This window comes from Trichosurus vulpecula, chromosome 1 (assembly GCF_011100635.1).
Source record: "Trichosurus vulpecula isolate mTriVul1 chromosome 1, mTriVul1.pri, whole genome shotgun sequence".
In the NCBI taxonomy this organism is placed as follows: domain Eukaryota; kingdom Metazoa; phylum Chordata; class Mammalia; order Diprotodontia; family Phalangeridae; genus Trichosurus; species Trichosurus vulpecula.
Window position 1 is genome coordinate 527896828 of NC_050573.1, and position 17312 is coordinate 527914139.

General features: G+C 39.5%; 1 protein-coding gene across 2 annotated transcripts in view; it reads right to left on the reverse strand.

Moving 5' to 3' along the window:
• The window catches only part of SDK1 (sidekick cell adhesion molecule 1), a 1168267-nt gene that overhangs the window by 190887 nt on the left and 960068 nt on the right, over positions 1-17312 (reverse strand). For both annotated transcript variants that reach the window (XM_036741470.1, XM_036741469.1), the window contains 3 exons: positions 15669-15778; positions 13585-13735; positions 12725-12962 (listed from right to left, as the gene is read on the reverse strand). In XM_036741470.1, coding sequence (XP_036597365.1) covers positions 12725-12962; positions 13585-13735; positions 15669-15778 — 499 coding nt within the window. The remainder of the gene's footprint in view (positions 1-12724; positions 12963-13584; positions 13736-15668; positions 15779-17312) is intronic.

Here is a 17312-nt window from a genome sequence, read left to right on the forward strand (position 1 = left end):
ATGTTACTTTTCCCCTTAAGATTTTTTTTTAATTTAAGAAAACAAAAACCCAGTAATTTAAAAGTAAGTTTACAATTCTTGACCGGTGCCAACAAAAGAATTTCTGTTTTGACAGTTTGCCTTATGTCACTAAATTCTACATGTCATTTTAGGGGGGGCTGTACTTGTGATTTCATGGGTATTGGGAACTCCTTATATAAAAACTCCCTTTCGTATCGCAGACTGGCAACTCATCTGTATGCTGTGTAGATATATAGAGTTGCTTGGAGCCCTAAGAAGTCAAGTGACTTGATCATAGCCATAGCTCATAGCTAAGATGTGTCAGGTGAAGGGCTTGAACCACACTAACCACTACTCCACAGTGCCTCTCAAACAGGCAAAACAAGTGTTTCTTGATATGTTTGAAGCCACTCAGATATAAATAAAGTCCAGAGACCTGAGCTCTCTCTCCCCCAAGATTCCGGGCTTATTATATAGACTAAGCCTAGTCTTAAGATTTCTTAGACAAAGCACAGTGTCTAGTACATAGCAAGCACTATATGTTAGTCATTATTATTGTTGTCATATTATTTTTATTTTGGAGTGATCCACTAGGTTTGCAAGTCTATTTGCAAGTCTAAGTCTATTATATGCGCTATGTAGACCAGAGCTGTCCAAAATGCAGCCCACAGTGTGCTTTATGAGGCCTGCCTACAAGCATAGAAATTTACATAAACGCTTTAGTACATGAAGCCAAGCTACGGCAGAGCTCTCACTAAAATGGCAAATCAAAATATATTTCTATCGTTTCAATAAAAGCCTAAGGTTGGCCAGCCCTGATATAGACTAAGTCTAGTCTTTTCCAATCCAAGTTGGAAAAATACAGTTTAGTTTATATTGAAGTTTCCCTAAATGTGAACAACTGTTCCCTTACAAACACTCCAGGTAACAAATGTAAGTCAGGTATGGTATAGTATTTATTTCACTCCACAGAAAATGCAGAGGATACAAGGGACTCACAGGATCTTAAATACAGGGGAATCAAAAATAAGACACTCAAAGGATGAACAGAAACCCATAAGTAGTTATGGAAAGCACATGAAGTACTCACATAGCTCATAAGTTTCTCTTGGAAGGGAACTGAACTTGGAGTCACTAGTGTGGCAGCTCCTTGTCATTCCTGTGGGTCCCAAATTTCCCATAGGCTAATAATACATAGTATCTCTAAGACTTAAAGTGATTTCTTCAATTTACAATCCTCCTCACCTCTTGGGAAGACAAACACAAACTTGGGGCTCTTACACAGGCAACCTCCTTTCCATCGGCCCAGCAATATTCAAATAAATCTCTCTGATAGCAGAATGTGGAAAGGTCAAGATTCCCTGCTTCCACATATCTTCTTCACTGTTCCTCCACGTATGAGGGCTATGTCAATGATCCTTTTCTTTGTCCAAGAAGCAGGTTGTTCAGGAAATCCCCTTTTCTCTCTCTCAAAGAAGCCAGGTCTCTACATTTTTCAACTTGGGGCTGCCCATGAAGCAACCTCAATATTGATGCTACCTAGGATACCTTCCTTTTCTGGCTAGATTCTGGGTTATCATTACCTAGGAAATCAAAACTGCCCATCCTCTACACAGCAAGAAGTTGGGGTTCAAAACACTATCTATAAACTCCTTCCAGGCCAAGCTGCCCAATATTTCTGAATTCTTCCACATGCTGCTACAGGACCTCTTATTACTATCTCACTTGTTGCATTTTTTAGTTGAGAAATCTCATTCTCAGGTATCCCGTTTTGGACAGGTCCTTGGGAAGCTATAGGTGAGCACAGGTAATTCATGCGCTTTTGCCCCAAGTCTATCTCACATTACTGGAGAGTGGAATGGAAGAAATTACTTCTTCCTTCTTCTCAAGCCCAACTTCCCAAGAGTGCTCCATGGTACTCTAGAAGAAAAGCACCAAGAAAGGCAGAAAGAGAGAGAGAGAGAGAGAGAGAGAGAGAGAGAGAGAGAGAGGGAGGGTGTGTTGGTAATCAAAATGGGCTCCTTAGCACTTAGTTCAACAAGTGCCCTTAAAGAGTTTGGCCTTTGTTTCCTTTGATTAATTCAGTGTCTTTGATTGAGTCTTACTAGGTGCTAAGCCCCAGGCCCAAACCCCTTTTAGGTGTAAAACCTTAGTGGGTGTGGATTGGCAACTAAAGTGAGGCCCAAGGTGGGGCTAACTCCAGGGAGGGCCTACTTTACATGTCTGGGAGAGCAGAGGCTTTTAGACCACATGGGTTTAAGTCCACCTCTTTGTGATGATTCTAGGTCACATGGGTGAGTCACATGTGTGACTCACCCCTGACGCTGAAAAAGATATAAAAACCAGGGGTTGGCTGTCTGTTCTTTGGAGCTCTCTTACTCACAGCAGTGGTGGTGCATGTGACTCTGGGCCAGCCCTTGTTCTGAGCTCCCGGGCTGAACCTAGCTGTTGGTAACTATGAATTGTATTGGGTCTGTCTGTTGATGTCTGCAATTTGTTTGTATTTTGTTCTGAAGTTCAGGGTGCTGGATTTTTCCCCTGAACTAAGTGAATGCTGTCTGTATGCTGAATTAAAGTAAGCTTGTCAACCCCTTCAACCTTGCTTTCCTTATTAAAGCAGATCAAAAGAACCTGTGCTTTCCCAGCGTGCCGGCAGCTTTCTGGGTGCTGGCTGTGGGTGGATCTTACACCCCCACAGAAGCTGCTAGCTGGATTGTTGAAACAGAGGGAGAGACAGAGTGAGAGAGAGAGGAAGAGAGGGAGAGAGAGAGAGAGAGAGACAGAGACAGAGAAAGTGATAAAGAGAGAGGGACAGAGAGGCACAGAGAGAGAGAGAGAGAGAGAGGGAAAAAGAGAGAGAGAGAGAGAGAGAGAGGGAAAGAGAGAGAGAGAGAGAGAGAGAGAGAGAGAGAAACTGAGAAAAGTCTGTTATTCTGTTGTACAGAGGCACAAAAAGATAGATCCTTTGAAAAGAATCTATCCTCCTGAATCTCAGCATCATCTGTTACTGAAAATCAGTCAGGAATCAGGTATGTTCTTGACAAGGTACCAAAGGACACAACCAAAGTGTCTGTGCCTGACACCTGACAAAGGAATGCATCTTGTAACATCATTAAATCGACCGTTTTATTGTTGCAGTCATTCAGTCACGTGTGAGTCTTTGTGACCCTGTGGACCAGACTCTTTGTGGGGTTTTCTTGACAAAGAAACTGGAGAGGTTTGCCATTTCTTTTTCTGGTGGCTTAAGGTAAACAGAAGTGAAGTGACTTGCCCAGGGTCACACAGCTAGTAAGTATCCGAGGCAGGATTTGAAATCAGTTTTTCCTGACTCTAGGCCCAGCACTCTAACCACTGAGTCACTAGCTTCCTCCCAAATTGATCACAGATCCTATCAAATTAACTGAGGGACCCTCCTGACCGATCCCCTTTACATAATATATTTTAAGATATTCACTTTATTACACTTAAATGGGAAAAACTAAACCCACTTCTTTTTCTAATGTTGCTATTACTGTCGAGAATGCCATTTATCTTTCCTAATTCGGGGGCAGTGAGATGGATAGAGAAGAAGTGAGTTTAAATCTGGCCTCAGACACTTACTAGCTAGGTGACCCTGGGCAAGTCACTTAACCTCTTACCCCTCCCTCAGTTTCCTCATCTGTGTAAAGGAGATAACGATAGCACCTAACTCTCAGGGGTGTTGTGAAACCAAACAAGATAACTGCAAAGTGTTTAGCACAGTGTCCAGCACACAGCAAGCACTATATATTAGTTATTATTATTGGTGTTATTTTTATTCTGGAGTGATCCTCTAGGTTTGCAATTTTGGAATGATGCAGCTACACTCATCAACGCACTACACATGTGTTAAATGTGTAAGACTGTGGGATCTTTGTTTGCATTATCCTTGTTGTTATAATCTAGTAAAATAGGGTTGTTTAGGGTTTTTTGTTTATTTATTTTTGTTTGTTTCATTCTATCTGTATCTTTGATTCAAACTCACTAAATCCTGACCCTAATTTTGGGACCAGTGCGCACAGGCCTGGAACAACATGTTGTTCCCTAAGGTGGGATGTGAGCTCTTGATAGGCTAGAATGTTTGGTGTTTGGCTTTGTCTTCCTAGTGCCTAGTATAGTGCCAGGTCATAGTAGGTGCTTAACCTCACCTACCATGTTTGCTGAGTTGAATCGTACATAATATTTTACATCTGATTGGTTTTGCTAACTTTCTATTTGTGTGTTTACCTTTGTACAAGCAGGCAGAGATCAGAGGATCATAGAAGCACAAATATAGGGCTAGAAGAGAGCTCCAAGGTCATTTAGGCCAATGACCTCACATTTTACATAGATATGAAGTGCCTTGCCCAATATCACACAGTTAGAATGTGGCAGTCAGTTATCAATGCCAGGTGTTCCAAATCCAAATCCATCACTCTTCACTTTAGGATACTAATCCTATGGATTAGTAATTAGTAAGTAGATTACTAATCCTATGGACCCAAATAAGCTACTGAAGAAGAAAGAGGAAAATGCCTTGCTTTATTGGTAAATTTTCCAAAAGAAGCCCTCCTTAGTATGGAAGGAATATGTTCTTTCTCCAATGCTTTACTTGTGTTCTAAAGAAAGTAATAACAGTGTACCTTTGAAGTGCTGGACCTAGAAGGCAGAAGGTGGAATGGGCTTGTGAGCATACAACACAAGAGCAAACACTTAAATTTAATTTTTAACTACCCATTAACCTATTAGCCAGAACACAAGCAGAAAGCCTCTGCTTCAGAGTACTGTCTGCAAGGAGTTTCATAAAATCTGATTCTTAAATTTTCCTACACTGACATGATTTTATCTTCTAGATTTATCTTCTTCTTCAAGTATATAATTATGTTAAAGGAAAATAGATTGCCATAAGCCACGGATGTCTATAGAGAGCTACCATAACTTTATCTGGAGATCTTCACCCAGGTACTCTCACATCAATCATTTTTCTAGCTAAAGAGGAAAAACAAAAAAGGTGGATAAAGAGGGGAAGGGGAAGGGAAAACTATAAGAGCTGAGTGAAGGCCAGTTCTCTTTTGAAATATTTACCCATTAAAATTTGAGCCACTTTCTAAGACAAACCTAAGGAAGCCTGAGAAATCTTTCTGGTAGCTAGGGTATAACAATGCACCCCAACCAGGACACAATCAGCAGTATCATTAAGTGACATTTACTGAGCACCTGGTATGTATCCAGAACTGTGCTAGGTATAGCACTATGTGGTGGTCACCATTAGAATGAAAAGTCCTTTCAAATTTCTCCCAGTGCCTTGTATGGCATCCTATGCAGGGCATACTCAATAAATATTGTTGACTGACAGAGAAGGAGAGACATGACAACAGTGTAACAATAAAGATGGGAGTGTTAACTTGTCCATGACCTTAAGAGAGCTATCACTCTCCTGCTCCCCAAGTGAAGATGGCTGTCATATTTTATTTAATTATTTCAGGGAAGGCAGTACTGCCCAGCTAATAGAAAATTTTATCAGAGTGCTCATCAGAAGGAAGATAAATTCGTATTTCATGTGTGAAGGCAGAGGATGAATTTGTGGTTAACCATCTGTGGGTTGTCCATCAAGCCTGAACATTGGAAGCCAGTATTTTTTTTTAAGTCATGGGACTTTAAAAAGTTGAAACATGAACAACAAATACCCATCAGGTGTTGATGGGAATCATTCATAGCAAAGTCTCTTTGGATTACTGATGGAAGCATTGGCAGCTTTCTGGAATGTTTTAGAAACAAAACTGGACCTTGCCTATGTAAATCTCCCTCCACCCTAGAAGAGGGTCCCTGGTTTTGCTTGCTAGGTTTAATTGCAGTTTTATTTGGTCCACTCAAGAGTGAGGACATTTCTATCTCTTGTTGCTGCCCTGAGTCTAAAATGACTTCAGACCACAGCTGCCTTAATATATATCCACATCTGTATTTGTCTCTAGTTCCTTGCACTGTATTTCATAAATTTCACTTTGACATTTACCAGGAAATTGCTTTAAAATATGTTTATCATTTTTTAAAGGGGGTGATGAGCTGGTACCTTAAATCAGCTATGAATTAAAGAAAACTGCCATTTTCATTGATAAAAATAAAAAAAAAACAACATTGATAAGCTTTTATTTTCCCATTTTATCTTAGAAAAGGATGAGAACACCAAATAGACTTTATGTCCAAAATCAAAGTGTTGCGCCCCATTCCGGTCTGTTAAAAAAAAGTGAGTCACCATGGCAACACAGTAAATGCTCTTCTCTACTCCCTAACTGTTTCCTGGAGGTCAGTCTCTAAAAAACACTAAGTACTCAATTCTTACTTCCTATCAGTGAGTAATCACTGATTTTTTTCCCCCCTAAGACCTGGTTATGCACATCCATTCACTGAAGGTACCCTGTGTCCTAGAGAATGAATACAAATGAGTGGTGTGGATCAGGCTAGCTACATGGGCAGGTTGGATGGCTAGATTTCTAAAAACCAGAACATTAAGGAAAAGGAAGTTTCATTTTCAGGTTTTAGCTAGTCAACAGTCATCTCTTTATGGCCTGAAATGATACTAATGCAACAATGACTGGCTAATAGGGGCACAGTCACTCAAGCATACATAGCCTGCTTCTCCTGGTGCCAGATCCATGTGGCTGCTTTCAGAAAAGGAGAATAAAGAGCCATATACTCTTCTTCAGAAAATGTGTATGTATTCTTTAGCTATTTCCTATTGGCTCACTGCATGATTATAGAAAGTTGTTTGTTTGTTTGTTAATTGGATGCTAAGCTGGAACGGAGTGTACATATATACAGAGGAACTCAATCACGAATTCTACAAAGCTGATAGGTGTTGCCCTTCCCCATCACGGCTGGTTCATGAGTGCTCAAGCTCCTAGGCAGGCCTATATCTGGGATGGGGTCATCTCTCTGTGTCTTCTTTCCTGTGGCACAAGGTCTTTTTTGATCTTGGCAGGCCAGAAGAGCAACCAGAGGTCCTGTGGCAGAGCAAGGGAAGGTGACAATCCTGAGGAGCAACGTCCTTGAACCAGACTGGAAGGGAATCTACTTGGCACCCGAGACACTGTGCCCCTAAGGCAAAGCAATGACCTGTTGATCAGCTATACCACACTCGTAAGTCAATTCAGTGGTGAGGAGAATGTTTGTCGCTTCCACGTTAAGACTGAGTCCACTCTCCCTAGGGACTAAGGGAACAGTGTTCACCAGTTCAAAGGGATGTTTTTATACGTTGGTTTTTGCCATCTCTTTACAATAATTATTTCTTTAGTGAAATCAATTTAATCTTAATTGGTTAATCACCATTGAGGAGGAATCGACTGGTTAATTTGATAGTGGGGTGTTAATCATAGGTATCCATGATATTAAGGAGATATTAGCTGGCATCGGGCAATTGGATGGGGATGCATGTGAGAATGGAGGCTCAACCTGAATGGAAGAGGTAGTAAGTAGCTGAGCTCTGGCGATCTGACCTACCAGGACAAAAGGAGCTGAGGCACTAAGTTCAAAGTTTATGTATACTACAAACTCAACAGGTAGAAAAATACCAGTTTTTTCACCTGTTGGCACAGTAAAATCACTTATTTCAAGGCTTATTCAAACTTCTCAACCTGAGTAGCTGTTTCCTGATGTATTTTTATCCATTTTCTCCCTGAATTTCCTCAGCCTCCTCCTAGACTCTCATTCACCTCTATTGCCTTCCAATCTCTATATGTTATACAAAGGCTTATTTACACTTACTACGCATTGTAGGTATCATGAAACCAGTTTAATCCCCTTTCAAAACCTTGCTTAAATTTGGTTCAGAATGTCCTGCTCCATGTAAGAGACATTAGCCCTTCCAGAAAATAGTTTAGGAAGAACTCTTTTACTGAGTTAGTTTGTACAAGTTACAGTACAGTATAAGTTGCTAAATATTGCTAAGACAACTCTCCCCAAGAATCTATTACCTAAGTAACTAAATACTATACAAATGAAACTATAAATCAACTGCTGAAGGGGCATGGTAGAAGAATGGGAGGGTGAGGAGAGGAGAAAAGGCAGACTAAAAGGAATAAAGTAAAAATTTACTTCCTACTCCATTCCTATGTCTCAAGGAGATTCACTTACTTTACCAAAAGCAACTTCTTTAACTACTTCTGAAGGGCAGGGTGGGGAAAGCACACTTTTCCATGAAAAGGGCACATGATTCAACCTCAATACTGGCAAAGATTTTTCTTTTGACCTTCACAAGTTGACTTCTATGACACAATATATGAGACTAGATCTGTAATTTCATAGGTATGGGGAACTGCCAGGTGAGAAGACTCTCTCTACCAATGCATGTTGGAACCTTCTCTGTAACTTTTTAGTCTCAGAGAATTGTCTGACCCTGAGAGCCTAAGTGAATTTTCAGGGTCCCAGAGTCAGTGTATGTCAGAGGCAGGCTGCGGCCACCTCCGTATCCACCATGCCATGCTGCCTCTCTCACACAATGGACCTTGGATCATTCTCAATGTGGATGCTTTCTTCAATGGTATAGATCTTAATCTGTTCTCTTCCTGGGCCCAGGATCACCAAAATAACTTTGCAGTTTCACAAAGACAATAATCCATCTACCTTTTCTCTCCCTGCCAATTCTGAGCTCAATTTACAGTTTATCTGCAGCATCTGCCCAAGGTATATATGCCAATGAATGAGCTCTACAGATTTTCCATCCAACTGTGCATCCCAGTCTAGACTGTGGGCATACCTCATCCCCTTCCTACATGAATACTTAGAATTCTGGTTCATTAGGAAGAAATATCATATACTAAAGTTCTGGGCTGAGTGAGGAATTCTGGGTGATTCTAACCACTAACTTACTTGGACAAGTTACTTCGTTTCCCCTCTGAGATTCAGGTTCCCTATCTACAAAATGAAAGGAGGCAAGGGAGAGATGAAGAGATTAATTAGGGCAGATGACAAATATAATCTTCTTCCTTTGCCCATAGGGTCCCTGGATAAGTTTTGATTGACAATGCTTGTGTATCTCCTCTTCTCGAAACCTTTAGCATGTTGAGATTCTGCATACAAACTGACTTACATATAACTGTGGTATGACATAACTGTCCACAAGAATAAGAACTACAACAAAATTTAAATATAGACTGTGGTTAAGTTGGGCTCCACCATTACACAGGTTTTTATTTTCTTAAAATCTTGTGTTTTCTAAGAAATGTTTAACTACTGTTTATTCTTTTCTTGGATTAGAAGGAGCTTCATTTTGGAAAACTGAGTATCAGATATATGTTTCCTTTTTTAAAAAAAAGGTTTTTCTAAGGCCTTTTAAAAAATCAATAAAACAAAGATATCAAAGAAAATACATCTTTAAAAGTTTCTGCTTTGTGTATGGTCACAGCTTGGTCTAATCTTTCATTTCTGACTTAAAAAAACCTCCACTTTGGAAGCAACCTTGAGGGGTCATCTCACCCATCTTCTCCCCATTTTTAGAAAAGGACACCCTTAAACATTCATCCTATTTTGGAGATTATTAGTAACCCATTCCAGTGGTTTCTAACTCTTATTCAGAAAATTCATCCTCCTCTCTAACCCAAATTACCAATGGTATAGTTTAAGACCATTTCCTCTTATTTTGTCTATAGGAAAGGTAGAGAATAGCTGGTAACTAGCCTATGTAAAAGCTCTTCATGTACTCAAAGACCATTTCAGGCAATCCCTACCTTTAGAAGCAATGTATACCCAAAGACCCCATCTTAAAGTGGATTGTAGTAAGTCAGAATCCTGACTGTGCACGTAGTGTTGCAGTCTGTCTTGGTAATCAAGTTTGGTGTCACTAGGTAGAAACCAGTGAATGGGCATGGACAAGCAGTGAGAAGTGAAGTATAAGTCTTTATTAGGCGGCTTTGAACAAGCAGAGCAGTGAAATGGAAACAGTGAAAAGTGGGGACTGTTGGTATTAAATTGCTCTTCAGCCTTCCTTTCTCAAGGTTCAATAATTCTAGTCTCCCTACCTTTCTTTAAAAACTCCATTTGCCCACCCCTTAATCATCACTGTTGTTCCCTGAATTCTTTCCAAGCTCTGCACGTTCTCTCTGGAGAACCATAATAGGATGTGATATTGTAAGAAGAGTCTGGCTAGCACTGAGTGTGCTAGGAAGTATACCCCAATGTTCCTGTACCTTGTGTATGCCATACAATAGTGAGGCTATTCAACTTATAGATTGGATTCTAAGGAACCACAAATGGTAAACTCAGTGAGATAAGCCAGTTATCTGGATACTTGGGTAGAGATCAAAACAACATGCGTAGTCTGGGCTCTTGTGATACACCAGACAAATTCAAATGGAATGCAAATGAAAATTACTATTTGTAATTACCATTACCAAGTCTGCTTCCTAATGGCTATACTACATATCTGACTCATTGACTACATGAACTAAATAACCACCAGACTCTTTTTTAGCTATAAGCTTCTATGATCAACAGATATTTTCTTTTTTTTTTTAAACCAGATTTCACTTTATCCTGTTATTCAATCTTCTTATTTGCTTTAGGTAACTCTATAAGACTAAGTTGCAGGAGACACGGCTACCTATCTGCACTGGTAAATGGAGTTTCCTATTGGGGAGTTCCTTATACCAATGAAATCACAGGTCTAGTCTCTAGTGTCCATTCCATTTCCTATATTATAGTTGTGTGATTAATTTTTTTTGTCTCAAAGCAAAACCATTTATTGAGATGGCTTCTTAAGAACAATAGTAACTGGTTAAATCACTTAACCTCTCTTTGCCTTAGCTTCTTAATGTGTAACAGTGGGCTAATAATAGTGCCCATCTCCCAGGGTTATCGTGAGGATTAAGTGAGATACTTCTTGTAGAGTGCTTTGCAAACTTTAAAGAACTATAAATATGCTAGCTTGTCATTAGTATTATCATTATCACTGTCATCATCACCATCTTCATTATCAGTAGTATTAGTTGTAGTAACAAAATATTCACACTATAAACCTGGAGTGCATTGTCCCACAACTACAGACAGCATCAGTAGGATGAGTAGGTTCCTAGAATACACCAGGAGAGAAAACTCCCTTTGGGAACACAGGTGGCCATACAACTCATGCTTCTGCAGAACCCCCATTTCATTTCCCAGAATCTGTGTTCAGTTAATTTTTGTGCTACCTTGTACTTGACCTAAAGGAACCTTACTATGCATGTTTCTGATTAATTTGCCAATCCACGAAGGTTACACTGAATTCTGACTTTGTCCTTTATAATATTGGCTATCTCTCTACCCCATTGGTGTCACTGGCAAATTTAAATAATGTGCTGTCTTGTTCCATCACTTTGGTTCTTGGGGGAAATGCTGAATAATATTGGGCTTGGGACCAATGGAACAAGATTTCTATTTTTCGTGTATTGATAATGATAGATGTATATTTTAAAATATAATTATAGTGAAAATTAGTGATGTGAGAAAAGCAGAAGGAAATGAGGACAGCAGGAAATGACAGGTGCAGTTATCACTAAATGAAATGGCTTAACATTTTGCTGCTGCTAATGCTTCAGGGAATAGGGAAAGGTTAGCGCCTGACTTCTAGGTTATCCATGGGCTTCAGAGTCTCTGATTTTCCTACCCCTATTTCTGGAGATAGGGCTAAGGATATTTTTAGGAATATTTTGTCAGCTGGTAGATTTTTGAGAAAGCATTTAGAACATTTTTCTTTAGGAAATAGCTGCTCACCTGTCACCTAGGATAAATTATATTATCTGTAAGACAAATGGAGAAGGCTACTGACCACAGTCCTTTTATCACTGGTACACTTCCACTGAGAAGCAAACTTTTAGTAAGGTTAAACCTCATGGATCTGAATTCAGAAAGTCCCATCTCAATTAGAGACTATTTAAAAAGAAATATAGTCTTACTATTTCCAGGTATATGCAATACGAAGATCAAGCTAATCAAGCCTGCTCAAACAGTTGCACAGCAGAAGGGGCCCGGTCTTAAACAAAAAGTAAGGCAGAAGAAATGCGTCATGAGGACATTAATTCATAGAATTCTAGGATCTCAGAGTCGTAAGGATCTCAGACTTCACCTAGTCCAACAAATACATAAGAATCCTCTTACAATTGGAAGCAGGAGTATACTAATCATACCAGCTCATGACAGCTAATTGTTAAATTTTTTAGTGTGGGCATTTATACTTTAGACATCAGTAAACCCTACAAATCAGGGTTTGATTTGCTGTTTTGTCTTTTGTCTAGACTTAAGAAAGTGATGGAGAAAATGTTAATAATACAGATTCAACTTTAAAATGTATTATGTGTACATCCCCCTCCCCCCAGCTGATTGTTAAACATTTAGCAGCATACCCCTGATTAGCAGCATCCATGAGAGGCTGCTTAATATATAGAAGTTCCCTCTATAATTTTAAAAAATAAATGAATAGATGTTTCTGAAGTGTTCAGGGATTAACTTTCACTATAAAGAATATAATCCACTCAGATAAATTTAAGCCCAAACTCCATGAACACTACCACAATTTCCAAATTGGCATTAATGCAGTTTTACCTAACTGACAAGGTCAATTTTGTGTGTTAGAAAAGATCCTAGTGAGGGTTGGATAAAATAAGGCTAAGGAGATGCCATTAACATAAAGATTAGAGAATTAGGTAAAATGATGAGCTTCTGAAAGTGAGATCAAAAAGAGTGAAATGGCCTCACTTACCAGACTCACGAGTCCGACCTCTCACCACTTCACTCCAAGGCCCTGCCCCGATGGCATTGAATGCCTGCATCTGTAGGTCATATTCAGTCCACTCTTCCAGTTCCTCGATGGTGTATTCTCTCTCCAGTCTGTCGTGGATTACTTGCACCATTACTGAAGACTGAAGGTCAGTTCGCCAGTATTTAATCCTATAGCCCACAGATTCAGGATTGCCATTATACTGTGAATCAGGGAGTGGCTGGAAATGAACAATGACAGAATATAACCCATTCATGACTTTTGGAAATCTCCTGTGATCCAGGTGACATTTTGTACCTATAAGACTAAAAATAACAATGACCTCATGGTGCTGGGTCTGTGTTTTATTTACCTTTATTGATCAAGGAAAATATTTTATTTGGTATATATTTTCCATCCTACTTTCCCCCAATAATTTTCATTTGTTAATTAAATGAAACCAAGTCATTAACTTTGGCTGAGCATAATTTCTTCTAATACATTTTGGCTTTATTTTGCAGGGGAATGCTTTGATTAAATATCAAACTGGCTCTCATACAAATATTGAATATTGGTTCAATGTTGACCTAGCTTAAGGACTTACAGGTCCAGCATGTAACATCATTGCCTTTTCTCAATGAGGAATACCTTTTAGTTCCAAGAAAAGAGAGTATCAATGATTAATAAGGCAGTCTGGGCAGGTCCAAGATCTAAAACTTAATGTAAAATGTAACAGTTTTTGGTTTAATATTGAGATTCATTTGACTAGAAAAAAAAGCATGACAAAAAATTCTAAGCCTCTGATTCATTTTATATATCCTGTTGACCTCAAGGCTGCCTCCTCTCTGTAGTTCATAACTTACCACCCATCGGAGCCAGAGGCTAGTCTCACTTGCAGTTCGAACTGTTACACTTGCAGGTGCAGCATCAGGTGGGGCCTGCAAAGTCTGGATCACACGAGATGACGGACTGAAAGGGCTGGGGCCAACAACGTTCACTTGTCTCATCCTAAACCTAAAGAAAAATCGTGAAGTCAATGGGAGAACAAGGGGAAAAAGAATGCCTCTTTTAAGGGAGGAGTTCAACAGATCCCCAAAGGCTCAAGGTTACCCTTCATGTTTCTCATATATCTCATTTAAAATGTAAATCACTTAGATCCTTTTCTAAGAAGCTTCAAAGGATGGGAAACCAGGCAGAATCAAACAGTTTCACATACCCAAGTGAAAATTATATCTATTAGATATTCAGACACCTATGTTGCAAATTACCACTGGTTGAGTCAAAATTCAGGGAAACACCAGATTCTGGTTCAAGTGGCTATTTCATCTAGTACTAGAATTGGAAAGAGATGTAGAGGTCACCACTCGAAACCCTTCCTGGTGCATTAATTTAATAGGACCGCAGTATCAGCATTATTACAAAATAGCATCTTTTAATGAAAAATTTCTTCTGAGTAATTAAGAGCAATGTGTTTTTTCTTGCTTAGCTCCTGAGGCTCTTAGTTCTAGCTTATCTTTATGTTTTTGTTCACAATAGAAAAGTATTATTATTTCAATTAAAGAAAAAATCTATAGAAATAATCCATATGCATATGTATGTATACACGTATCTATACTTTAAAACACTGCCATGACACTTGAAGCAAACTAAGTACGCAAAGAGTAAATATCAGATGTCTCAAACTATAATAAATAGGTTTCTCAAAATTTTCAGATATTTGGAATAATGATTATAAAAGCAACTCACATTTATACGATGCCTTAATTTTTACAAAGTGCTTGTCCTTCTAACAACTCTGTGAAGTAGGTAGGACTTCCCTTTTATCGATGAGGCCCTGAGCAGTTAGGTGGTCACACAACTAGTAAGGAGTGTCTGACACTTTAGCTTTCAAATATTTAACAATAATTACAGGATTATACACTTCAAGCTAGAAGGTACCTCAGAGGATATCTAGCCCAATCTCCTTATTTCACAGTTGAGGAAACAGAGGGTAAGTGACACTGTAAGTGTCAGAGATGGGATTTGTACCCAGGTGTCCTGAGTCCAGAGACAACCACTCTGACTTTACTGTGGTCCCCAGGCATAATGACTTGATTTATGATAAAGGTTATTTAAAAAAATCAACCATTAGTATGGAACCATGACTGGTCTGTTCTACTTTGGAGAAGTACATTCAAAAGAACACATGTTAAATAAGTAGGACTTCATGACTTGTTCCTTTCAACATTTACATCATGCAAAGAGAATGATTTTGACAGTTTCACCTCTTACTCCCTGTATTAGTAATTCTTATTTCTTTCTTCCCCGAGCTCACAAAATGTATCCGTTCTGGCAGAACAATGACATTATCATACTCAGCATCTGGTGATAACTGGAAAATTCATCTCCTTCAATGATCTTACGGGAAGTTATAACATCTCTAACGGCTTGTGATCACTCTACCCTTTGTTAAAGCCAAGGATTTACTGCCAGGCTAAGTTTCAGGATCAAGTATAATAAGTGGCATCCTGGTAAGAAGAGCCTCTTTGAAAGGCCTTTAATACTTGCAAACAGAAGGATATTTATAGGACAGCTATTATTTGCACGTTGTTCTTTAACAGTCAAAATTGCCCATGGTGTTAAGTGAGAAAAGAGACATGTCTCTAATTGCCCAAGGTTCTTGGTTTTCAATCCTATAACAAAAGAGAAGACATTTCTATAGGGGATGTTGCCATTTAGCAGATGAAAAGAACCTTCCAAATCTGGGATCAGGGTATAATATCCCTTGAAATAATATTCATCTGTGTATTTTATTACCTACTCTTTAAAGCCAGATTTACTATTATTGTTACCTAGAAATTTGAATTTACATACATATAACTGAGTTTTGCTCTCTGCTGACTGAAGCCACCTGCTTACATGTGAATACACTTTTTGCCTGTTGTAGTTTGTCACCTGCTGTTCTCACCTGTAATGAGTGTAGGGAGTGAGGTTTGGTATCTCCAACATCTGGGCATCAGGCTCATTTTCTTCTTCATAGAGACAGCTCCACTCCTCATCATCGCCAATTGCACCAATCTGTTTAGGAGAAGAAGGATGCCAAGTGGGTTTAGCAAATGCTATGGATTTCCAGTCTCCATATGAAACTGACCGTCAAGTTATGAATTCCTACGCTCATCACGAGGCCAGCTATAGCCACCTAACCTTCCTTTGCTTGTGGAAGAAGGGCTAGTTCAGGTGTGGGGAACCTGTGGCCTTGAGGTCACATGTGGCTTTCTAGGTCCTTGGGTATGACCTTTTGACCGAGTCCAAGTTTTACAGAACAAATCCTTTTATTAAGGGGATTTGTTCAATGAAGTTTGGATTCAGTCAAAGGGATAGTTCTTGCCCTCCTGGGTCTAGAGGAGAGGTAAAACTCCTCTAAAAACCTCCTGTTTCTCAGGACCATGCCTTATAAAATGGAGGTACCACCCCCATCAGATGAGAGGATCATCACAGTATTGTTGTAATTGGCTGCCATGCTCCTGTCCCTGCCATACTCTAACCCCTGGATAGTCAGTGTGTCCCTGATGAGAATTGACATGTAGGAGGCAGAGGGTATGCAAGGAGAGAATATCAGTCCAAATAAATAGTGTTGAGATGAGGACAATCCAGGGTCCAGGGCTGTTTAACATTTCATAAATGACTTAGATGATGGAATAGAAAACATGCTCATTAAGTTTGCAGATGGAACCAAGCTGGCAGGTAGCCAGCACTTTGGAAGACAGCAACAGAATTGAAAATGACCTTGGTAAATGGAAGAAGTGGTCAGAAACAAAAGAGAATGAAGTTCAACAAAGACAAGTATAGGATAGTGTACTCAGGGGTGGGGGAAACAAAAGCAAAAACAGACCATTGGATGACTGGATAAAAAGAAATCTGGCAGAAAAAGATCTAGGGGTCAGAGTGTATAATAAGCTGCAGATGAATCAGGAATGCATTATTGTTCTTTTAAAAAGAAAGAAGAATAGAGGAATGCTGAGCCAGAAGTTAAAAAAAAATACAACAAAGGAACTATGAGGATTCTTCCATTATCCTCAGTATTCTTTGGATTCTCTTTGAGGGAGTATGAAAAATAACCAAAGATTTAAGGAAGAGACACAAACATGATTAAGGTGTTAGACAGTAAATCCTTTGGGAAAGGTCAAAGTCACTCGGGCTATTTTGGAGAAGGGAAAGCTGAGCGATACCAAAAGTAGTTTTTTGGCAGAGAGAGAATGGAGAACAAAGAAAGTGGCAATGAGAGGGCTCTAGCTCAAGGGAATTCAGAAGCAGTTGGAGGGCACTGCTAGAAGTACATAAAAATAGAGAGGCCCACGCAGAACAACCAAGTTCTGTAAGTTGAGGAAATTCTGTCAAGATCAACATCTGGTACGCAAACCTCACACCTCCCCGTTTTCCTGCAGTGATCCTTGGATGTATCATATGGTCCTCTTTGTTCTGACTCTGCCCACCTATAGGTGTACAAGCTTTAGAAAGCCCTGTTGTGGGACACAGAGGCCCCTTACAGATGCTGACCTGGGAGAATAACCAGCTAGCCTTCTTGAAACCCTTTGCAGAGGACAGAGCAGAC